The 25,000-nt window shown below is 40.3% G+C and overlaps 2 protein-coding genes, 1 long non-coding RNA gene and 1 pseudogene across 5 annotated transcripts in view; 2 read left to right on the forward strand and 2 right to left on the reverse strand.

Annotated features, from left to right (window-relative positions):
- LOC310725526 (4-galactosyl-N-acetylglucosaminide 3-alpha-L-fucosyltransferase 9 pseudogene) overlaps positions 1-1,209 on the reverse strand; it is a 2,367-nt pseudogene extending 1,158 nt beyond the window's left edge. Inside the window, exons 1-2 of the transcript XR_014538340.1 lie at positions 1,127-1,209; positions 1-233 (exon numbers count right to left, since the gene is read on the reverse strand). The exon at positions 1-233 is cut by the window's left edge and continues 1,158 nt beyond it. The product of XR_014538340.1 is annotated as a 4-galactosyl-N-acetylglucosaminide 3-alpha-L-fucosyltransferase 9 pseudogene (transcript). The remainder of the gene's footprint in view (positions 234-1,126) is intronic.
- The window catches only part of LOC310725483 (SH2 domain-containing protein 4B-like), a 99,856-nt gene that overhangs the window by 32,312 nt on the left and 42,544 nt on the right, over positions 1-25,000 (forward strand). The gene's annotated exons all lie outside the window — the stretch shown is intronic.
- Positions 9,894-25,000, reverse strand: part of LOC310725494 (4-galactosyl-N-acetylglucosaminide 3-alpha-L-fucosyltransferase 9-like) — a 16,866-nt gene continuing 1,759 nt past the window's right edge. Inside the window, exons 1-2 of one of the 2 annotated variants that reach the window (XM_083540508.1) lie at positions 12,610-12,699; positions 9,894-11,275 (exon numbers count right to left, since the gene is read on the reverse strand). In XM_083540508.1, coding sequence (XP_083396634.1) covers positions 10,073-11,263 — 1,191 coding nt within the window. In that variant the 5' untranslated portion in view covers positions 11,264-11,275; positions 12,610-12,699 and the 3' untranslated portion in view covers positions 9,894-10,072. Of the gene's footprint in view, positions 11,276-12,609; positions 12,700-25,000 lie in introns of those variants that run through there. The other variant, XM_083540507.1, reaches the window with a different exon arrangement.
- Positions 12,829-16,466, forward strand: LOC310725565. Its single transcript, XR_014533428.1, has 3 exons — positions 12,829-13,238; positions 13,317-13,365; positions 16,448-16,466. It is a non-coding gene; the product is annotated as an uncharacterized lncRNA (long non-coding RNA).

Raw genomic sequence — 25,000 nt, forward strand, 5'->3', positions numbered from 1 at the left:
AGAATGGGTTTTTCCTTCTTAAGCTGAGCAGTTTTAGTTGATACAGTGGTAATAGGAACAGAAACGATTGCACTCTTGTAAACATTGGACTGATATGGGGGAATTGTTTGAGGTGTACATTTTGGCAAGGAATACTGAAAAAACAACAGGCAAGAGAAGATTCCTCCAAACCAACAAGTGGCTAACAGGCAAAACTGGTGTAGTTTGGGTGAGGTAACCATCTTCCCAAATCCCTGAAAAAAAAAAAAAAGACTTTGTTATAAAACATTTATACTGAATCTATGTTGAATTTTAAGTGAATTGGTCAAATGTACTCTTTTTTTAAACTGTGCTGGTGTAGCAAGGGGCTCTACTGTGGCGACTACGCCACCCCGAAATAACAGGGAAAATAAATTGAACAAAAGCACAATCCACTGAATAAGTTGAAAGGTGCAAGATTACGGTCCACAAAATAGTCTTTATTAAAAAAATTTATTTCAGAAAATTTACTTAATTAAAATGTACATAAAATAAATAAAGACAACATTAAAACAGCATATAAGAGGGCTAAGGCTTCCGTGGTAAAGAATGGGCTAATGTAACCGCACCAGGTTTGCCCACTAACCAAGGAAAAAGAGAAGCTCCAACCATTTAGAATCACACCCACTAGATTCACTGCATATAACAGCAAGAATAGCGCCACAATATTGACAACCCCAGTGAAGTAATGCCTTGTGGTGCTGCCAAAAGTCAGCCCATTTCAGGAAGCACTTCGCCCCTATACCAGAAACTACAGCAGCATAAATCAAAGAAAGAAAGAAAAATTAGTCAAACATCACTAAACAAACCAATTACAAAACAATCACCCAAACGCTTTAAGGCAGCTTTTACAGCATTTCCGGCAGTCAAAGCAGCATTTCTGACATAGAAAAGCAGTCAAAGCAGCAGCAGCAGCAGCGTGGCTTAAAGAACTAGAATAAGGGCCATTTTAGTGTGACATGCGCTCACTGAAACTGCTCAAACACACACAGTTCCCTCCCGTTTTCTAGACTGGCTAGACTGGCAGACATACACATGGGACTCAAATCAGAATCATGCCCCGAACCAGCATTTCCCCACAGATAACAACGCAGCCAAGGACCCTTACACTGAAGTAGAAGGATGTGATCCTACAGCTTGACCTGACCCAACCTGAAGGGTTCCAGGGATGACCATCCAAAGGTCCAAATCCTTAATAGTTTCCTAACAACGACAAGCATCTAATTGAAGGACCCCTCTCACTATTATCTCTAAGATAAACCAGTTGACCCTCCCTCAGTGGTGCATTATGAACATACGCGTCGTTCTGGTTCTTACGACGTTCAGCCGCAGCCTTTAAATGTTCTCGTGCCCAGTCAAATGCAATCCGCATCCTTGCTTGATGTTCTGTAATGCAGTCATGAACCCCACCCTTTCCAGCTCTTGGACCCTACCCAACAGAAAAACAATAGGGAGTCTTAGTTCCTGGCCAAACATAAGGAGATAAAGAGATTCCCCTGTAGCCTGGTGAGAGTGGTGTTATAGTAAAACCTTCTCGCTACTTCCGGGAGAAGAAAGTTTCCTGCAAAGCTACGTATGACAATGAACACTATACAGCTCACGCGATGCTTTGATCATTTTCTCATGATCCCCATGTACCTCAAGAGAGTAAAAATTTATTTCTCGCACCTCCTCCTTTAAATGATCTAAAAAAAAAAAAAGAAAGCCTGATGATCTGGGGATAAAACTTCCTCAATCCATTTATTAAAATCCACCCCAGACCTACCGCTAAATTTTTGCCACCTTCTGTATTAGTTACTGAAATGTTAGTACCAGTTAGTACCTATTGCAGGGGTACTGGGCTCAGCATCCACTTCCTCCCGTGCTGCAACACCTTTTCCTGTCGCAATCTCTCATTGTCGGCCCTAAATTGAGCCACAAGCTCTAAGTTCCTGTAATTCCCCCTCCATTATTACAAAATATACCTTTTTCTTACCAAAAATGGCACCCAAAGGAGTACCCAACACTGCCATCTTCAGAGCTCACGCTGCTGCTTTGTTCCTAAAAACACACAAAAAAAAAAACACAACACACACAAACCCTTGTAAATATTTTTCGCACCTCTGCCAAATTTTTGTAGTAATCCTGCCAACTACGCCATGTGTAGCAAGGGGCCCTGCTGTGGCGACTACACCACCCCGAAATAACAGGGAAAATAAATTAAACAAACGCACAAAAGTGCGATCCCCTAAGAAATAAGGCGAAAGGTGCGAGATTACGGCCCACAAAAATAATTTAGCAGAAAAAAAAATTAGAAAATTTTGAAAAAACAGGAGACAATATTAAAAAAGTATATAAAGAGGGCAAAGGCTTCCGTGGTAAAGAATGGGCTAATGTAACCGCACCAGGTTTGCCCACTAACTAAGGAAAACGTGAAACTCCAACCATTTAAAACGCTATTCTTGCAAATAACAGCAAGAATAGCGCCACAATAGCAGAGGTGGGAAGTAACGGAGTACAAATACTTCGTTACTGTACTTAAGTAGATTTTTCAGGTATCAGTACTTTACTCCACTATTTATTTTTTAGACAACTTTTTACTTTTACTCATTACATTTTTACACAAATATCTGTACTTTTTACTTCTTAAATTTTCAAAACCGGCTCGTTACTTTAGTTTTAATCCACTGATTTGGTGAAATATATTTTTTTTATTTTCACTGCGCGCCGATTTCAGCCGAACAACCGATTTCCTTTTACTATGCGTCTTTTTCAATCCGCTGGTGTATAAAGTCCTGACTCTCACCACAGATGTAGACTAGTTTACGAAGATAAGAATCAGCAGCCAGAAGGCAGTAAGAAGTTTGGGGTTAATGTGGATAAGACAGAGGGAGTCAGTGATGTAAACATGACTGAGAACAGACACATTCATGATGATCATCATCTTTTCTCTGCTTGTGTTCTATATGTGGATGATCCGCCTGGATACATTTATTCGGTAACATTTTTAATTTGTTTTGTATTAATATATATATATATATATATATGGCTGTCAAGATTAAATTATTGTAAACGGCACTAAATGTTATTAACGCGCCATCAATTCAGCATTTCTGTTTTTACCATTTTTATAAAAAAAAATTTAAATACATAAATACATTTATCTACGACGTCCTTTCTTTACTTAGATGTAAAATTAATTATTAAACTCCAGATAAAAATATTTTTAATCAGTAAACTTTTGTTTTATTTATGCGCTAAGTCTCAAATCAAACAGAAAATCCGCCATTTTTTACACAATTAACCCTCTAGGTGGCGTTTTGTGGGTTTTTCCCTCATAATGGCGACACAAACAACTTTTTACTTAAGTACATGTCAAAGCAAAGACTTCTTTACTTTCACTTGAGTAAAAAATTTTAATCAGTACTTCAACTTTTACCCGAGTATTTTAAAACATGAGTATCTGTACTTCTACTTAAGTAAAGGATGTGTGTACTTTTGCCACCTCTGCACAATAGTGACAACCCCAGTGAAGTAATGCATTGGGGTGCAGCCCATTTCAGGAAGCACTTCGCCCCTATAACAGAAACTACAGCAGCATAACACAAAGAAAAAAAAATCTGTCAAACATCACCAACATTAAACCAATTACAAAACAATTACACAAACGCTTTTAGGCAGCTTATACTGCATTTCCGGGATGGCAAAGCAGGTCATACAGCATTTCCGCCATTCAAAATCGATCAAAGCAGCATTTCCGGCATGTAAAATCGATCAAAGCAGTATTTCCGGCATGTAAAATCGATCAAAGCATCATTTCCGGCATGCAAAATCGATCAAAGCATCATTTCCGGAATGCAAAAACGATCAAAGCATCATTTCCGGAATGCAAAATCAATCAAAGCATAATTTCCGGCATGCAAAATCGATCAAAGCAGCATTTTCGGCATGCAAAATCGATTAAAGCAGCATTTCCGGCATGCAAAATTGATTAAAGCAGCATTTCCGGGCATGCAAAATCGATTAAAGCAGCATTTCCGGGCATGCAAAATCTATCAAACAGCAGCGTGGTTTAAAGAACTAGGATAAGGAAAGAGCTCTTTTAGCATGACATGCTCTCACCCGACCTGCTCAACCACATAAAAAAAAACCCACTACAACCCTTATAAAAAGATCTTACATCATTTTGAATTATTGCAACACTTTACTTACCCAGTATTTACAAGATATAATATGACAGAGGGTGTGGAACTCGTGCAGTAGCTTTCTAGAGGCGGTAGTAGTAACAACCGGAATCCCGGCCCAGATCACGTGACAGCTTTGACACCGCAGCAGGAGAGCACTGAAGGCGCACAGCACACTAACACATACCTGTATCCCTGTTAAACTAAAACCTACTCGCGCTACACTCCAAGCACTAAACATTAATTTACCAGAGAGTAAGCAGCACATCTCGGTAATCTGGTTTTACACAAAACGAATTAAATCGTATAACATATAAACAACTAGCTAAACAGATAAAGAGACACATTTCTCTGCTATCCACAGCACTGGAGAAAATGGGCGGCCTTTCGACCATTGGGAATAAACTGCTTATAGCTCGGTTTCTTTGCCAGGAGGTTCTTCACCCAGATTTACCATCACTCGCGGTTTTAAACAGGGTTGCCCCCCTTTTCCCCCATTTCTTTTTATTCAAACCACTGAGATGCTCTCTATCAAAAATTCAAACATAGCCTCACTGAATGCACTTGGCTTGCCAATAATTATCAGCCAGTTTGCAGATGATACTACCATTTTATGAAGCAGCTATTGGGGGTACCCAAAATATTACAAACAGTTCACATCTTCACCAAAGCCTCTGGTTTAAAAAATTTATTTGAGCAAGTGGGAATTAATGCCACTCAACGGAGGTTTATAACATCGCAATAAAATCTATAGTTAAATATTTAGCAATATTTACCTCAACAGATCCCAAGAAAATTTTATATGTGAATATGTATATGTAAATGAATATGTAACTCTTGGATTATTATAAGTTCATTGAGTAGAGGTTTTTTTTTTTTTTTTTACTAAGATGGAAGGCATTTCAAGTTTCATATATCCTGCACACACAATCGCCATTTCAAATAGAACCATCGAAAAAAATCAACCAGGTTAACTTTGGTTATATATGGAAAAAGAAAACCCATTACATAAAAATAGGGGAGATGACAAAAGATTTTAAAGATGGAGGTTTACAAGCCATTAATTTTGATTCTATAAATCATCTATATAAACAACGATTTTGGGTTTTACATTCCTAGAGTTATTCAAGAAATTAGGGGGAATATATTTTTATACTTAGATGCGACTTCACTGTTCAATGTCTCTCAATTAAATTATTCCAGTATAATCACACTATATAATCATAAATTCACACCACACAAAACACCATTATGGAATAATATATATATTACAGTTAGGAATAAATCACTGTATGAAGAGAACTTGGTGGAGAAAGGTATGGTCAGTGTCCCATTTAATTGATGGATATAATGGTATTATGTCATATGTAAATGTTTGTGTTAAATATAATCTGGTTTGTGATCTGTCCATATTTGAATCTATTTCTAGAGCCATCCCTCAATCCACCGTCTGTCTAATTATGGACATTTTCTCTTATTCTACTTTCATAACCCTGAATCTCCCACCAGTCTCAATTGAAGGTTGTGATTTCAAGGGAAGTCAACTTTCAAACAAAATTATTATAAATGTATTTAACAACATTTCTTGTCCTATAATCGTTTACAGAAACTCAATCACACATAACCTTTCCAAAGAAACCATTTACATACTTAGAACCAAGTATTTGAAATTTCCTTTATGTCCCAAAATTAAAGAAATGTATGTGGATACTTTATGGTCTGATATCCATAACTGGCTTTACCCAAAAGTTCCCCATCTAAGAAATTTCACTGTAAAGGACATTATCTTTGGACTTGTAATGAACAATAACAAAGACGACTTTCTTGTTAATAATATAATTCTGATGGCAAAATATTATATACACATTTACATACAACGTTGTTTGCATTTTATAATGAGTTTATTTCTTTCACAAAAGCCCTTAAAGTGACTAAAAAAAATCTTTTGTCCTTTATAGAAAAATATGATTTACAGAATAAACTATAGCCCTAGTTATTTATATCTTTTTATTATTATTATTATTAATTTTATTGATTTGATCTTCACTGCTCAACCGTTGAAGGAGTTTTTGTCCTGTCGTTACCATGCTACCAGAACACCTTTTTCCACAAATTTACTAAGGCATTAGTAAAAAAAAACATTATTTTGCAGAAAACACACTGATCAAATTAAGAGAACAACAATGACTGTAGCATAGAAAAAGATTACAACAAAATTTTCTGAAGGTTTTTAAGGCCTTTTGCATTACACGGTTTGTGTAAGCAGTCTGAGAAAAGGAGCTCCGTGTCTTTACTATAAATTACAACAAATAATTATATCTTTTTTACAAATACAAATGCCGTAAAGATGACTTGCGGAATTGCATTTGCCACATAACTAATTTCATTCACTGATTTTTCCCTGGTATCTCGCTGATAGCACAATGTAAAAAATCCAACTTGCAAAAAGTTGTAACAACTGTTATCTATTAGTTAACTGGACAATTAAACAAAAAAATGTTGACCTAATAAGTGGAAATAAGTTGGTTAAAAAATTGTCTGACCAGCTTGATTTGAACTGTTGACTAGATATGCACATGTAAGTTTACAAGCACACATGTTGGTTTGGTGGTTGGAGCATGCACGTTGTATATGTGGACATGCTCACGTGGAATGATTTTGATAGTCAGTCCAAACGTGCAGCACGGGATCGCGACAAACTTTATCGTTTAATGTAAGTATCTATAAAGTGTTTGAAACTGAAGTCATACTTAAGTAATGTAATTTCACTGGGTAAGCTTATTTTAAATTAAGTTTGCATGAAACATCTAATCAGGGAGAAAATATGTTGCAAATCACGGTTGTATATCTTGAAAATCTAACAATGTTCTGAAATCAGTTATTGGAAATAATGTGCAATTTGTCATATAGACTTAATTAAAAATATGCACAGAATGACTGCAGTACGACGGGTCGTAAGGGAGCCGTAGGCACCTTAGGCACATACCCAGGTTTAGGGTAGAGAAATGCACTGGCCATGCCAGGGGCAAACTCCAGGAGAGACAGGGCCATGAAAAGAGCCTGTAGGTCCCCGACCCTCTTCAAGGAGGATATTGCCAAAAGAAAGCTGTCTTTTACAGACAGGTACCTAAGTGCCACTTCAGATAGAGCTGCCAACACAACGGCCAAGTCCCATACAGGCACTCTGGGTCGCATCCCATGCCTCAGCCTCCGGGTGCCACGTAGGTAACGTGTCACGAGAGGGTGTTACCCCAGCAACTGCCCAGCAGGCGGGGTACAATAAGCCGCGATAGCGCACACGTAAACCTTCAGGGTTGACTGTTCCTGCAACTGTTCCTTATTATATTCACTGTCATTTGTTTTTATTTATTTATTTTTCTTCTGTTAGGAAGTATGACTATTATTTGACCTTGTTTGTATTACTTTGAACTTGCATTTTTGGGGTGACGTCTGTTTGTCATGGTTTTTTGTTTATCACAGACTCAAACACGTAATGCTGAGAGTATGATTTTGTTCTTTCTGGAAAGAAGCACAAATAATTCATTATTTAGTACATTAGTTTATTTTTGAGCATCTCCTACTACCATTTTAAAAATGTGCATGTCTTACTACATTATTACTATTTTTTTCTTTCACAAAAGAGTAAAAGCAGAGAATTCAAGCATTATGTTCTTAGTTTAGCTAGGCTCTCCGACTCCCTCTATTTGCTTGTCTAAACATCAGACTTGCCAACCCCATGCAAGAGCTGCATAGGGAGAGCTCCTTCTAGCACTCTCTTTCCAGTGTACTGCCGGCATTCGTGCCCTTCAGTTGAACCAGCAGTCAAGCATCCACTCAGTCCCCACGTTGTCTCCAGCCGCATTCTGCCCATAGTGGAGACCCATGCAAAAGAGTGGACTCACTAGTAGATAGCAGGTGAACCTCAATTTACGGCCATCTTCTCCACTAGTGTTTTGACATTCATCGGCATTCAGGGATGAACCCCACACCAACCGGTCCATGTTGGTAATTACTAACTGATGTAACCCTTTTGCTTTTTACCATTCCTCCTAGCATATCTAATAAAATGTAAATGATACAGAGAAAATTATTATGGCCACTGTGTATGGGTGACATGCAAGATCGTGAAGTTATAGCACATTTAAGGGAAGTGGTAGCTCTATTGTAAAGGATCTGGGTTGCTGAATGGAAGGTCGGGGGTTCAAGCCCCAGTGCAAAGCCCTTAACCCTCTGTGCTTTGTGGACGCTGTGTTATGGCTGACCCTGCGCTCTGACTTCCTATCATCACTGGGATATGTAAAGAAATAATTTCAATGTGCTGTAATGTACATATGACAAGTAAAACTCAATTACCTTTACTCTTTAACTTTACAGGTGCCCCACCTGTGCTGCTATCCTGTGACCATAAAGGTTGTTCCTCCTGAATACCATGACTAGTAAGAATTCTCTGCAGTCTCTGCATAGTATGGTTCGCTATTAACCCTCTGCAGTCTGAGGGTGTTTTGGACCTCTTGAGAGATATTGACATGCTCTTACATTTGGTTCTTTTTAGTTGCTTTTAAATATACTATTGACAAAAGACTTATTACACTGTATTTAGCACAAACTGGGCTACCACAATATGTAAACAGCTTATATGTGTGTTTGTATTTTTGACAAAATAAGGTTTATGCATGGTTTTTGAAAAAGCAAAACCTATAGTAAACATGTTTTCACAAGACTTTTTGAGAACAGATCTTCTAATGTAGGTTTTTTTTTTTTTAATCATGTGAAAATCATCCTGCCTGCTCATTCACATTAAACACTGCATTGATTTTAAATTGAAAAGACACTTTATACTTTGAAAGGCCATATTCGAAGAGGCGTCGACATGCTGTGACTGACAGCTTTGTAGACAATGGGTCGCAAAATGAGCTGTGGATTACATAATGAGCTGTGGATCACTGAGCCAGGATCTGAGTGAGAAGTACAGTACTACAAGAAAGAATGTGTTTCCTTTGTGGTTTATTTAAAATTGCATCAAAAATCTCTGTGCTACTCTTGAAAACAGTTCCTGTTTAACTGAAGACACAGGTGAACATCGCATGCCAGGCATTTCCATGGTGTTTTGTGGTGCTTACTGTAAGAAAGGATTCCTATTCAGTTATATTTCCATGCTTCACCACTAAAGGCAGACATACAGTTAACCAAGCAATGACAAGTTCATGGTAGTTAGTGTTAGCTTTGCATGTTACCATCCTCTCATCCACAGCTAAATGTCTTCTAGGATGATAGATTGCTTTGCATGTCTTACGGATTGTGTCCATAAGCGGTTTCACTCTGAACAGACTCCAGCCTTACTCCATAAGTTCCCAACTATCCAGAAGACTGTTTAGGCTTTATTGCCCAGAATGGGAAGCCATTGGAATATACCATCTATAACTTCTTGGCATGCTGGTTTTGTTTATTTGTCTGAAAAGGATAACGCCAATTGTATTAGTTTTTTGGCTTGAACAGTAATTAAGAGCAAGTACCACCTGTTTCACTCATCAAATCCACTTTCAAAATTAATTAACCCAGTAAAGTTTACCACCTAAACAGGATAAGAGCATCTGACGTGTGACACACCAGAATATCAACAGACGCAGCTACTAGTGTCATGTGATTTCCATTTCAAGAAATGGAACCAGCACAGTTGTATACAGATGAGGTAACACACATTTGGTGAATTCAGGATTGTATAATTATAAATATGTACCAATTAACATGCGTTGTATATTCAAAATGTAACAAATAGAATAAAAAGTTATTAAGAATTTTTTTTAGACATTTTTAGGCAACATTACCAACTTAAAGAAGTCTATGTCCTGCCTGTATGGTTTACAATGGCATAAAACTGTTAAACAACTTCTTTATGAAAACCACCATTTGTAGATGTTATGTGCAGCTTTATACTCTTTGTGCCTACCAACATATTCACAGGCGTTACAGATATAAATGATAAACTCTTGATACCAATGTATTAGATGAGGAGTTGCGGTCAAATGCCTTCTCCAGTCAAAGTAGTGCTTATAGGCTTCGTCATCTTTGTCCAGCTGAAGCAGATATTTAGCCAGAGCTTCAGCATTGGGGAAGTCTTCAACATGAATGAAGGAATTACCCGGAACAAAGTCTTCATAATTTTGTCTCGGGGGTCCCATGACGACAGGGACAGTCCCGGATGCAAGAGGACCATTTAATTTCTCCACAAAGTAATCCTTGTGAATGGAGTTCTCAAAGGCAAGGTAGAATTTACAAGAAGCCATGGTGGGATAATAGTCTTCTTCCTTCAAGCGTGTTCCGGCCATGAGTCCAAAAACTTGCACATTGATGTACTTCTTTAACTCGTTGTAGTAACTCATCCTGGTCCCTACTCCAGTATTGGGGTTAACATTTGACACAAACCAGCAGAGAAGCTTGTCCTTCTTTGGAATCACAATGTTCTCGTTTGGCTTTTTGCTGATCGTCAGGTCATGCCTCACAAAAATGTCACTATCCCGTCTGTAGGTCATGGTGAGGTTAAAAAGATTCTCCAAGCCTGGGATCTTTGCCGTGTTGGTCGGCGATTCTACATGGAACCAGATCCACTTTTGAAATGGAGGCCGAGGGGATGGTGGAAGGTTGGACAAATCCCATTTGATTGCTTTGTGAAAAAAAAGGACTGCATCCGCTTGGCTGTAAAGGTTTCTGTCTAAAGTCAATTGGCAACCGTCAATGTTGTACATTTTTTTACACTCATTAAAGTCCCACTGGAAGTTTTGAGGCAAGAACCAGAGCAGGAGGATGGGTTTTTCCTCCTTAGGCTGAGCAGTTGTAGTTGTTGTAGTTGTTGTAGTTGTTGTAGGTGTTGTAGATGTTGTAGTTGATGCAGTGGTTGTAGTGGTTGTAGTGGTAATAGGATCAGAGACGTTTGCACTCTTGTAAACATTGGGCTGATAAGGAGGAATTGTTTGAGGTGTACATCCTGGCAAGGTATACTGAATAAACAACAGGCAAGAGAAGATTCCTCCAATCCAACAAGTGGCTAACAGGCAAAACTGGTGTATTTTGGGTGTGAAAACCATCTTCCCAAATCCCTGGAAAAAAAAAGAGGGCGACGACTAAACATTTATACTGGTATAATTATACTTTATAAAGGTACAGTTTTTTTTTTTTTTTACTGTGCTGGAATTAGGAATCCCAACAATGCAGAACTTCAGGAAATGGATTAATTTAGCACTAAACTGAACAATAAAAAGGAATCTGTAATAATAGTCTGAACATCAATGGTTTCTTTTGCTCTGCTATGGGTGGTGTCTGGTCCTATTTAAATTTTTGGGTATGGTTTAACTTTACCCAAGTTAAAGAAAGAAAAAAAACACCCAGGTTTCAACACCCAGACACACCCTGCATCACAAAACAAGACTGCATTTCAACCAGTTTGACATTAGGCAATAAGGCAATTAGGCTTAGTTCCTTTTGGGTGTTTTTACTTTACAAAAAATATTTCAGTTACACCCAAGAATCAGAGTATGTAAAAAGAAGAGCTAATTGTTTCTTTTTGCAAATACAAATGCTGTAAAGATGACTTTCTATAAAAAATGATTAAAAAAATCTAGCTACTAATAAAAGTAAAATTAAACAAATTGCCGTTTATTTCTGACTATGATTATTAATCTGACATTATTAATGCTGAGTATGATTTTTTTCCTTTCTGAAAAGAAGCACGAAGAATGCACCCAGCTATCTTGTTTAGTTTACTTTTGAATTGAACATGTAGTAGAGAACAGTACATAATTTTTGAACATCTTCTCCTACCATTTTTAAAATGTGCATATCTTACTACCGTGTTACTATTTTCTTTCTTTCACAAAAGAGTAAAAGCAAAGAATTCAAGCATTGTCATATTCTTGTTTAGCTATAAGCTCTTCAAAAATAATGTCTGACCACTTGTGCCAAGTTTGGAATGGTCTAGTTCTCCAGGACGGTGTTTCTCGGCATCTCAATTACCAGACAAAGGACTCCCTCTATTTGCTTGTTTCGACATCTGACCCTGCGCTCTGACTTCCTAACATCGCTGGGATATGTGAAGAAAAAAAAAATAATGCCCATTGTAATGATTTTCTTGGCTTGAACAGTAATAAGAACAAGTACTCCCTGTCTCACTCATCAACTCCGCTTTCGAAGCTTGCCATGCCACAGGATATTTACCACCTGAGCAGGATAAAAGCAACTGTTGCCTCAAACACCGGAACATCAGCAGAAGCAGCTACTGGAGTCAAGTGATTTCCATTTTAAGAAATGGAACCAGCACAAGTGCATACAGATGAGGTAACACACTCATTAAAAATGTTATCATTTAAAGTTTGAAAATTGTCAGACAAGTAAATCATTATTGAAGGTTTTTTAGATGATTAACAAGGAAGCTTACCTGAGAGCTGTCGCTCTGCACCAAGTGAGAATTAGAGTGAGGAACAAAAAAGGTGACACCTGAAATATAAGCGGTCCAAAAAAACTCCACCTACAAATGTTTCCTCTAAACAAATAGATAAAGCATGTCTCATAATGTCTCATTTAATGTAATTAGTTTTTATTTATCTTTGTTTTTAAGGCAAGGATTCGGCTAATTATATAATTCAAACAAAACTGTAAAAAGGACAAACAAAAGGCAGTAAGGCAGAAGAATAAAAGATAAAGAAAAACAGTGGAGATTAAAAAGAAAATTCTGAAATATTGATTAAATTCCAATTATTGTAAAAATGATTTAATTTCACTAGAGTTCAAACCAGTTTCAGCTGGAAAATAAACAAAGCATGTGCTTTTGCTTTTTTTTGTAAGTTATTGTTTATCCTGTAGGTTTGGTATGGCCATTAATTAAACACTAAACTCTCAGTACTGTACCTGGATCACTCCAGGGCAAAATTATGTTACCAGCTTTCATGTCCCTTATGTTCTGTTCACAATTTTAAGCGTAGCTTCAGAGTGTTTTTTTGTGAGTTGTAGTTGCAGTTTCACCCGTGAACCTACTTTGAGCGGCATGCAATATGTTGCATTCTTCTGGTTAGTCTTTTTTTTTTTTTTTTTTTACATTATTCAATGTTTTAGTCATGGCTGATGCGTATTTGGGTATTTTCATAGTTGGTACTGTTTAGGACTTTCCTTGGAAGTGGCTTCATTTTCTGTTAAGGTAAATGAAGAATGTTTTTTTTTTTTTTTTTTTTTTTTTTTTTTTTTATGTGACAGCAAAATTGTCTATAAAGGTTTGGCTTAGCCAACCTTAACATCTGTAGAGATACTAATATAGTCATGGATGCCACAAAGAAAAAAGTTTAGCCAAAAAAAAGTGGGTCAAAATTGGGCTCGAACAGCATATCCACAGACATTATTTTCAGAAAAATAGAAAACTGCTTATCCAGCACTTTTCTTTTGTTCTCCTGAATACCAAATGACACATAAATGGTCAAAATTACGTCAGCTGCCTTCTAGGTAGTTAGCAGATAATAGTGAAATATTTGTGTTTGAAAAGATGAGCAATCCACTGATATTTCTTGCTGAATGATCATTCATTACATATAATTACTACATGTAAATTAATGTTATTTTCAAAGACAATATCAGTATCTGTCAAATTTGTTTCTGTTTAGATGTAGCAGGTTTTGTATTAGTTAGAATTAGAATCAGAAAAAAAGCAAATAGAGTCTGAAATCATTTCAATACTCCCTCCTTGAACTGCCACCTTAACGTGGTGGAGGGGTTTGAGTACCCGAATGACCCTAGGAGCTATGTTGTCTGGGGCTATATGCCCCTGGTAGGGTCTCCCAAGGCAAACAGGTCCTAGGCGACGGGTCAGACTAAGAGCGGTTCAAAAACCCTTATGAGAAAAAACAGACCAAGGACCGTGACGTCGCCCGGTATGGCGCAGCCGGGGCCCCACCCTGGAGCCAGGACCGGGGTTGGGGCTCGTATTCGAGCGCCTGGTGGCCGGGCCTTCCCCCACGGGGTCCGGCCGGGCTCAGCCCGAAGAAGCGGATCGGGCAGCAGTCGAAGGCGGGGGCCTCGACAACCCGATCCCTGGACACGGAAGCTAGCTCTAGGGACGTGGAATGTCACCTCGCTGGCGGGGAAGGAGCCTGAGATTATGCGTGAGATTGAGAGGTTCTGACTAGAGATAGTCGGGATCACCTCTACGCACGGCTTGGGCTCTGGAACCACACTCCTCGAGAGAGGATGGACTCTTAACCACTCTGGAGTTGCCCATGGTAAAAGGTTGCGGGCTGGTGTGGGTTTGCTTATAGCCCCCCAGCTCAGCCGCCATGTGTTGGAGTTTACCCCGGTGAATGAGAGGGTCGTTTCCCTGCGCCTACGGGTCGGGGATAGGTCTCTCACTGTCGTGTGTGCCTACGGGCCAAACGGCAGTGTAGAGTACCCGGCCTTCTTGGGGTCTCTGGGAGGGGTGCTGGACAGTGCTCCGACTGGGGACTCCGTCGTTCTACTGGGAGACTTCAATGCCCACGTGGGCAGCGACAGTGACACCTGGAGGGCCGTGATTGGGAGGAACGGCCCCCCTGATCTGAACCCGAGCGGTGTTCAGTTATTGGACTTCTGTGCTAGTTACAGTTTGTCCATAACGAACACCATGTTCAAGCATAAGGGTGTCCATCAGTGCACGTGGCACCAGGACACCGTAGGTCAATGATCGACTTTGTGGTCGTTTCATCTGACCTGCGGCCGTATGTCTTGGACACTCGGGTAAAGAGAGGGGCGGAGCTGTCAACTGATCAGCACCTGGTGGTGAGTTGGATTCGATGGCGGGGGAGGAAGCTGGACAGACTCGGCAGACCCAAGCTTACTGTGAGGGTCTGCTGGGAACGTTTGGCCGAGTCTGGGAAAGTCTATGCCAGGGTACTGGAGAGGAGAATATGGCCGATAGTAGAACCTCGGATTCAGGAGGAACAGTGTGGTTTTCGTCCAGGCCGTGGAACACTGGACCAGCTCTATAACCTTTACAGGGTGCTGGAGGACTCATGGGAGTTTGCCCAACCAGTCCACATGTGTTTTGTGGATTTTGAAAAGGTCCCTCGCGGCGGCCTGTGGAGGGTGCTCCAGGAGTATGGGGTCCGGGGCCCTTCACTAAGCAGGAGCTTTGTTCGCATTGCCGGCAGTAAGTCAGACTTGTTCCCGGTGCATGTCGGACTTTGTCACCAGTTCTGTTCATAATTTTTATTGACAGAATTTCTAGGCGCAGCCAGGGGCCGGAGGGTGTACGGTTTGGTGACAACACGATTTCGTCTCTGCTCTTTGCAGATGATGTTGTCGTGTTGGCATCATCAGACCAGGACCTTCAGCACGCACTGGGATGGTTTGCAGCCGAGTGTGAAGCGGCTGGGATGAGAATCAGCACCTCCAAATCCGAGGCCATGGTCCTCAGTCGGAAAAGGGTGGCTTGCCCACTTCAGGTTGGTGGAGAGTTCCTTCCGCAAGTGGAGGAGTTTAATTATCTTGGGGTTTTGTTCACAAGTGAGGGAAGGGTGGAACGAGAGATTGACAGACGGATCGGTGCAGCTTCTGCAGTAATGCGGTCGATGTACCGGTCTGTCGTGGTGAAGAAAGAGCTGAGCCGCAAGGCGAAACTCTCGATTTACTGGTCAATCTACGTTCCTACTCTCACCTATGGTCATGAGCTTTGGGTCATGACCGAAAGGACAAGATCCCGGATACAGGCGGCCGAAATGAGCTTTCTCCGCAGGGTGGCTGGGCGATCCCTTAGAGATAGGGTGAGTAGCTCGGTCACTCGGGAGGAGCTCAGAGTAGAGCCGCTGCTCCTCCACATCGAGAGGGGTCAGCTGAGGTGGCTCGGGCATCTGTTCTGGATGCCTCCTGGACGCCTTCCTGGGAACGCCTCGGTGTCCCCCGGAAGAGCTGAAAGAAGTGTCTAGGGAGAGGGAAGTCTGGGCATTCCTGCTTAGACTGCTGCCCCCGAGACCCAGCCTCGGATAAGCGGGAGAAGATGATGATGATGATGATCATTTCAATACCTGATGTTCAAAGTTGTAAGCGGCTATTTTTTCAGCTTTTATGTTTAATGCCTGCTCTATTTAATGTTTTACTCTTAGAATTTTTCAGTTGGTTAATGATTGCCTTAGTATTAACCTGTTGCGGTTTATATATTATATAAAGAGCCTGTTTGGAAACGCCTAGTCGCAAAAACCTTTCATAGTTTTTGAGAGACATACATGGTCCTTTTGTTTCTATGCAAATAAACACACAAGGAGTGGAGAGTGAATGACTGGAAGAAAGTTCTGTATATAAACTCTTAATGGAAAAAGGAACTTAAACTTAAACTTAACTTTTTTAATCGTACAGATAAGAACAGTTCATCATTCGAATATGTAAAATGTCTACTTTTATATGTACAGTATTGTTCAAAATAATAGCAGTACAATGTGACTAACCAGAATAATTCAGGTTTTTAGTATATTTTTTATTGCTACGTGGCAAACAAGTTACCAGTTGGTGCAGTAGATTCTCAGAAAACAAACAAGACCCAGCAATTACGATATTCACGCTCGTAAGGCTGTGCAATTGGGCAATTAGTTGAAAGGGGTGTGTTAAAAAAAATAGCAGTGTGGCATTCAAAAACCTTTCATAGTTTTTGAGACACATACATGGTCCTTTTGTTTCTATGCAAATAAACACACAAGGAGTGGAGAGTGAATGACTGGAAGAAAGTTCTGTGGAAAAGTGAGTCCAAATGACATTATTGTTGCCTGTAACAAAAGAACTTATGTAAGACAGAGGGTAGGACAGATGTTAGCAAACTGCCTCAGACCCACAGCAACATTTTTGATCATTTTTGTACTTACTTGCATATCTTGCTTTTTGTAATACTATTTACATTCTTTCTTTCTTTCATAAACAGAAAATGAAATCATGGTCAGTGCTTAACATGCCTGTTTTCTCACAAGCAAAGGATCCAACTCCTGCACCATCAGTCTAAATAAGAACCCTGGTCTGGCCAACAAAGCCAGGAAGTGTCCACACTACAAATTCCTCTGGCTGCTCAGAAAAAAATGTCTGATCACTGGTACAGAGTCTGAAATGATCCATTTCTCCAGGGGTTGTTTCTGGACATCTCATTTATCAGGTAAATGACAAATGTGTGTTTAAAGACAAGTCCAACTCCCTAGATTTGGTTGTCTCAAAGTCAGACTTGACAACTCAATGCAATAGATGCATTGGAAAAGCAAAAAAGAAAAATTACTTATAGTATATTTGGCATGGTATAATGTTTGTCTTAGTTTTAACCTCAGATTTTGAAATTATAGATCACTTGTTTTAGGTCAATATTTATATATTATATATATAACATTTTAAGTTTGGAAACGCCTTTGTGGTTTTTGAGACACCTTCATGTTCATTTGCTTTCTACACAAAAACTAGGTAAATAGCAAAAGCACACAAAAATTAAACAGTAAATGACTGGAAGAAAGATCTGTGGACAAAGTCCTAATGTGACATTTTTGGCTCTGACAGAAGTCATAGGGACAGTCAGCTGGAGCATTATGTATCACGGAATTCCCGGCCCAGTCACCGCACCAAAATCCTAATGAACTGCTCTGGGATGAACTGGATCACAAGGTCAGAAAGAAATATCATTCTATACTAGTTCAGTAAGTTCATTGAAGGTCTCGTAAATTAAAAGACAACAGGGTGGTTGTTCATTTCTACATCATCTTAAACAATTTATCCTGGTCAAGAAGGATCTTTTACAGTCATAGGAACATTTGTGTAGCCAATACACCTACAGCCATATTTAATGAGGTGTAAGGTAACAGTACAGTATATACATGGAGCAGTGCACACAACCTTTTAGACCCACTACACCTAACTACAGTGCAGGGCAGAAAGCAACAAGAAGTATACAGTGGTGTGAAAAAGTGTTTGGCCCCTTCCTGAGTTCTTAATTTTTTTGGCATGTTTGTCACACTTTAATGTTTCTGATCATTAAACTAATTCAAATATTAGTAAAAGATAACACAAGTGAACACAACATGCTGTTTTTAAATGAAAGTTTTTATTATTGAGGGAAAACAAAATCCAAAACTACATGGCTCTGTGTAAAAAAGTGTTGGCCCCTAAACGTAATAACTGGTTGAGCCACCCTTAGCAGCAACAACTGCAACCAAGCATTTGCGATAACTTACAATGAGTCAATGTTCCAGCCCTGTGAAGGAATTTTGCAGAATTGCTGTAATTCAGCCACATTGGAGGGTTTTCGAGCATGAACCGCCTTTTTAAGGTCATGCCACAGCATCTCAATATGATTTAGGTCAGGACTTTGACTAGGCCACCCCAAAGTCATCATTTTGTTGTTGTGGATCGTTGTCCTGCTGCAGAACCCAAGTTCGCTTCAGATTGAGGTCACGAATAGATGGCCGGATATTCTCTTTCAGGATTTTTGGTAAACAGCAGAATTCAAGGTTCCATTTATCACAGCAAGTGTTCCAGGTCCTGAAACAGCAAAACAGCCCCAGACCATCACACTACCACCACCATATTTTACTGTTGGTATGATATTCTTTTTCTGAAATGTGGTGTTATTTTTACACTAGAGGTAATGGGACACACACCTTCCAAAAAGTTCAACTTTTGTCTCGTCAGTCCACAGAGTATTTTTCCAAAAGTCTTGGGAATCATTAAGATGTTTTCTGGCAAAACTGAGACAAGCCTTTATGTTCTTTTTGCTCAGCAGCAGTTTTCATCCTGGAACTCTGCCATGCAGACCATTTGAGCCCAGTCTCTTTCTTATGGTGGAGTCATAAATACTGACCTTAACTGAGGCAAGTGAGGCCTGCAATTCTTTGGTTTTAGTTGTGGGTTCTTTTGTGACCTCCTGGATGAGTCGTCGCTGTGCTCTTGGGGTAATTTTGGTCGGCCGGCAACTCCTAGGTAGGTTCTCCAATGTTCCATTTTTTTGCTATTTGTGAATAATGGCTCTCACTGTGGTTCGCTGAAGTCCCAAAGCTTTAGAAATGGCTTTATAACCTTTTCCAGACTGATAAATCTCAATTACTTTCTTTCTCATTTGTTTGTGAATTTATTTGGCTCTCGGCATAATGTCTAGCTTTTGAGGATCTTAGATGAGGCAGAGGGAGTCAGTCATGTGAACAGGACTGAAAACTGAGACATTTCTGATCACGTGTTCATCATCATCTTTTCTCTTCTTGTTCTATATGTGGATGTTCAGCCTGGACACATTCATTAGTTAAAATTTTTTTATTTGTTATATATATATATATATATATATATATATATATATATATATATATATATATATATATATATATATACACAAGAGGCGAAATTAAAACCTTCAGCACAACATACATTTATCCACGACGTCCTTTATTTAATTAGATATTAAATAAATAATCAAACTCCACCCAAAAATATTTGTAATCAGTAAACATTTGTTTTATTTACGTGCCAAGTCTCAAATTAAACGCCAAATCCGCCATGATTCACACAATTAACACTCTGGGTGGCGTTTTATTTATTTTTTTTTTTTCCCTCTTATTGGAAAAAGGAACTTAAATTACTGTCTTTTTTAATCGTACAGATAAGAACAGTTCATCATTCGAATATGTAAAATGTCTACTTTTATATGTACAGTATTGTTCAAAATAATAGCAGTACAATGTGACTAACCAGAATAATTCAGGTTTTTAGTATATTTTTTATTGCTACGTGGCAAACAAGTTACCAGTTGGTGCAGTAGATTCTCAGAAAGCAAACAAGACCCAGCAATTACGATATTCACGCTCGTAAGGCTGTGCAATTGGGCAATTAGTTGAAAGGGGTGTGTTAAAAAAAATAGCAGTGTGGCATTCAATCACTGAGGTCATAAATTTTGTGAAAAAAACAGGTGTGAATCAGGTGGCCCCTATTTAAGGATGACGCCAGCACTTGTTGAACATGCATTTAAAAGCCTGAGGAAAATGGGTCAAATAGCAAACGGAACCTTTGCTATGTTTCCACACGGACAGGTAATGAGGTGATACCAGAGAACTACATTTTACTTAAGTACATGTCAGAGCCCAAACTTCTTTACTTTCACTTAAATAAAAACAAGTATAATCAGTACTTTAACTTTTACCCGAGTATTTTAAAACATGAGCATCTGTATTACTACTTAAATAAAGGATGTGTGTACTTTTGCCACCTCTGATACAGTGGAACGATTTTCAATAGCCTTCTTTGCATCAGCACACAGGCTTCCACCTAGTGGCCAGTATTTGTAATTAAAACAAAGATGGCCAACAGGCAGCCACATTTGTTGATCACTAGAGGAAATTCTTGTCAATATTTCTAATGTAGATGACCTTTAAAATAAAAGAAAATATATGCTGACATAGTGAAACATCTAAGCAAAAATATAATAGTTTTACTTCTCAAGTACCGATTTTATAGAAGGAGTAAAATTTGATTAATGATTTGTCCACTAAATTGGACATCCTGCATTGGCAGCTATTCAATTTTGTTTTTGCTTGAAAATATTGTTTTCTATATCTGTTTATCATAGTGCATTTTGCAGGGGACTTAATGTTTAAAAAATATTTGTTTTTCTTTCGATTGTGCAATTTACTTTACTTTTGTTATTATCATATTTTTTATAACACAAGTGCAGGATGGAATAGACATTAGAGTGGGGGAAATTCACACAGTGATGATTATGGCAATAAATAGGTATGACAGATGGAAAAAAAAGAGCTGGTAATGCCAAGTGCAGTCAGGATTGGTAGGAAGCTGATGATGGAGAGGGAATCAAAGAGACCAAAAAAAATAATAATGCATTCCAAAAGGACCCTGTAGCTGCAGCTACAAGACAGAAAAAACTCAAACAGGGAGAACCTTTAAAACTAAATAACAAAACACAGGGATATACATTCTTACAAAGACTTAAAAAGATTCTTACAAAGGTTGGGGGTTCAAGTCCCACTATCGCCAAATTCCCATTTTTGGGGCACTGAGTTAGGCCCTTAACTTTCAATGGACATGGCTGACCCTAGGTTCTGACCTCAGCTTCCTAACATTGCTGAGAAATGCGGAGAAATAATTTCAATGAGCTGTACATGTGAGAAGTATAAAGCACCTTTCTTTCTTTTTCTTTCTTTTTAATACACAATGCAAACTGCATGTTAGTTGCATATTCTGGCCACAAGAGAGAGCCAAAGTGTAATTTAAAAAAAAAAAAAAAAAAAAAAAAAAAAAAAAAGCACGTGTGCCTGTATAACGAGCACAATAAAGATGAACTTGGCTTCTGGATTATAGAGAGTGATCGACCAGGATTTGAATTAGGACTTATCCAGAGAGCTTACAATGTAGAATATTTATAGATTCTGGTGTTGTGTTTATTGGCTCAGAAGATTCCAAAGCCTTGGATGTATCGAGAAGCATCCATTCTTGGATCTTTTTCTGATTCAAGATGGTGGCGCGGCAGTAGCTCACAGCGGCCTCTCTGGATCCAAAAATGGTGCTTTCACCATATTTAGCATGACCCTTCACAATACATGGACACCAGAGTCAGCTGTGTTCATGTGTACGACCACCAGACACTGCTACGGTACATGCATCATGCAACCAACAATCTGCATGATGATCTTATCAACAACCTTCGCGACCTCGGCTTGCTGCGACCTCGGCCGCAAAGACCAGGCCCAAAGCCCTCTTTGTTACCTGATGCCGGTGGCCGGGAGAGGAGACGTCGAAAGCGCTGTTCGAGGAAGCGGAAGCGAGGCAAGCGGGCAGGTGTCCGTGCTAGGCTAAATGCTAACCCTAGCTGGCCGGCTCTCCTGTCCATTTTTCTTTCAAACTTCTGCTCCCTGGACAATAAACTGGACTACATCCGACTCCAGCCAACCACACGGCGAGAGTTTAGAGACTGTTGCGTCTTCGTTTTCACCAAGACGTGGCTCAGCGACAGATTTCCGGAAGCCGCTATCCAGCTAGACGTGCTAACCGTGTTTCGAGCCGACAGAAACGCAGCTCTGTGTGGTGGCGTGTGTGTTTATATCAACTCGGAATGGTGTAAGAACTCTGTGCTCGTTTCATGCTACTGCTCATCTCTAGTGGAGTTTGTGACTGTTAGATGCAGACCATTTTATTTACCAGGGGAATTCACAACTGTTTACATTGTCGGAGTGTACATTCCTCCTAGTGCTAATGCTAAGGAGGCACTGTATGAACTCTACTGCGCTATTAGCGACCTGCAGAATGCTCACCCCGACGGATTGTTTATTATCGCCGGAGATTTCAACAATGTGAATCTCAGGACTGTACTCACTAAACTCCATCAGCATGTGGACTTTGCAACGAGAGGAGCGAACACGCTGGATCTTGTTTACACAAACATCCCCGGCGCGTATCGTGCGGAGCCCCGCCCCCATCTTGGATACTCAGACCACTGCTCTGTTATGTTAATTCCAGCATACAGACCGCTCGTCAGACGCTCTAAACCGGTTCTGAAACAGGTGAAAACCTGGCTAGAAGGAGCTACTTCTGCTCTTCAGGACTGTTTTGAGTGCACTGACTGGGACATGTTTAGAGAGGCTGCAACCAATGGCGATTCCATCAACTTGGAGGAGTACACATCATCAGTGACCAGCTACATCAGCAAGTGCGTTGATGATGTGACCATCTCCAAGACCATCACTACACGCTCCAACCAGAAACCGTGACTGACTGCAAATGTGCGTGCGCTGCTGAAACAAAGAGACTCTGCCTTCAGATCAGGGGACGAGGCGGCCTTAAAAACAGCAAGGGCCAAACTGTCTCGTACCATCAGAGTGGCGAAGCACGCACATGCGAAGAAAATCCACAACCACTTTCAGGACAGCGGAGACACCCGGCGCATGTGGCAGGGCATCCAGGCAATCACGAATTACAAGACCACGTCACCTGATTGTGACCGTGATCCCTTCCTCCCGAATGTGCTGAATAACTTTTACACCCGGTTTGAGGTACAGAACAACGTGGTGGCGAGAAAGACCATCCCTCCTTCCACTGACCAGGTGCTCTGTCTAACCACAGCTGAAGTGAGGAAAACTCTATGCAGAGTTAACCCATGGAAGTCTGCTCGACCTGACAACATTCCTGGCAGAGTGCTCAGGGAATGTGCAGAACAGCTAGCAGATGTCTTCACTGACATCTTCAACATCTCCCTGAGCAGCAACGTTGTTCCCACGTGCCTCAAGACAACGACCATTGTTCCCGTGCCGAAGAAATCTATTGCCTCAATGACTATCGTCCCATCGCGCTCACACCCATCGTGGTGATGTGCTTCGAGAGGCTCGTCATGAGGCACATTGAGACACAGCTTCCACCCTCCCTGGACTCCATGCAGTTTGCGTATCGTCCAAACCGTTCCACGGACGATGCTATCTCAACAACCCCCCATCTGGCCCTCACCCACCTGGATAACAAGGACTCATATGTACGAATGCTGTTCAATGACTTCAGCTCAGCATTCAACACATTCATTCCTCAGCACCTGATCGAGAAGTTGAACCTTCTGGGCCTGAACACCTCCCTCTGTAACTGGATCCTGGACTTCCTGACTGGGAGACCTCAGTCACTCAGGATCGGGAACAGCATCTCCAGCACCACCACACTGAGCACTGGGGCCCCCCAGGGCTGTGTGCTCAGCCCACTGCTGTTCACTTTGCTGACTCATGACTGTGTAGCAATGCACAGCTCGAACCATATCAAGTTTGCTGATGACACGACCGTGGTGGGTCTAATCAGCAAGAACAATGAGTCAGCATATAGAGAGGAGGTGCAACGGTTAACTGCTTGGTGTGGAGCAAACAACCTGTCTCTGAACGTGGACAAAACAAAAGAGATGGTTGTGGACTTCAGGAGAGCACAGAGCGACCAATCTCCACTGATTATTGATGGATCCTCAGTGGAGATGGTCAAGAGCACCAAATTCCTTGGTGTTCATCTGGCAGACAACCTCACCTGGTCATTCAACACCAGCTCCATCACAAAGAAAGCCCAGCAGCATCTCTACTTCCTGAGAAGGCTGAGGAAAACCCACCTCCCTCCCCCCTTCCTGACCATGTTCTACAGAGTAACCATTGAGAGCATCTTAAGCAGCTGCATCACTGCCTGGTGTTGGAACTGCACCGTTTCGGACCGCAAGACCCTACAGAGGATAGTGAGGACAGCTGAGAAGATCATCAGAGTCTCTCTCCCCTCTATCATGGACATTTACACCAAACGCTCCATCCGCAAGGCACACAGCATTGTGGATGACCACACACACCCGTCACACACACTTTTTACCCTCCTGCCATCAGGAAAATGGTTCCAAAGCATTCGGGCCGCAACAACAAGACTATGCAACAGTTTCTTTCCAAAAGCCATCAGGCTACTCAATAAACAGAAATAAAACGGAACTTTCACACACAAACACACTCATTTAAATGTGTGTTAGCGAACTGTAAAATTTTTCCTGGACTTAACACTTAACACACACTCCACCACCGTTCATTTATTTATTATTTATTATTCTCGACTGTACCACACTCTCAACTGCTGTTTTTTGCACATTTATCATTTATCACTGTATTATACTGTTTACATGCTGTTTTTTTGCACCTTTGACTGCTGCTGCATTCTTGCACTACATTGTTCTGTTTATACTTACTTCTGGGGTATAGTTTTTATTTTGTATAGTTTTTTTTTACAGTGTTCTCGTACAGTACTGTATAATCAAGTATACAGTAGGTTTACTGGTCGGCGCTATATTGGGTTTTGTG

Source organism: Silurus aristotelis (genome assembly GCF_946808225.1).
Source record: "Silurus aristotelis genome assembly, chromosome: 4".
Taxonomy (NCBI): domain Eukaryota; kingdom Metazoa; phylum Chordata; class Actinopteri; order Siluriformes; family Siluridae; genus Silurus; species Silurus aristotelis.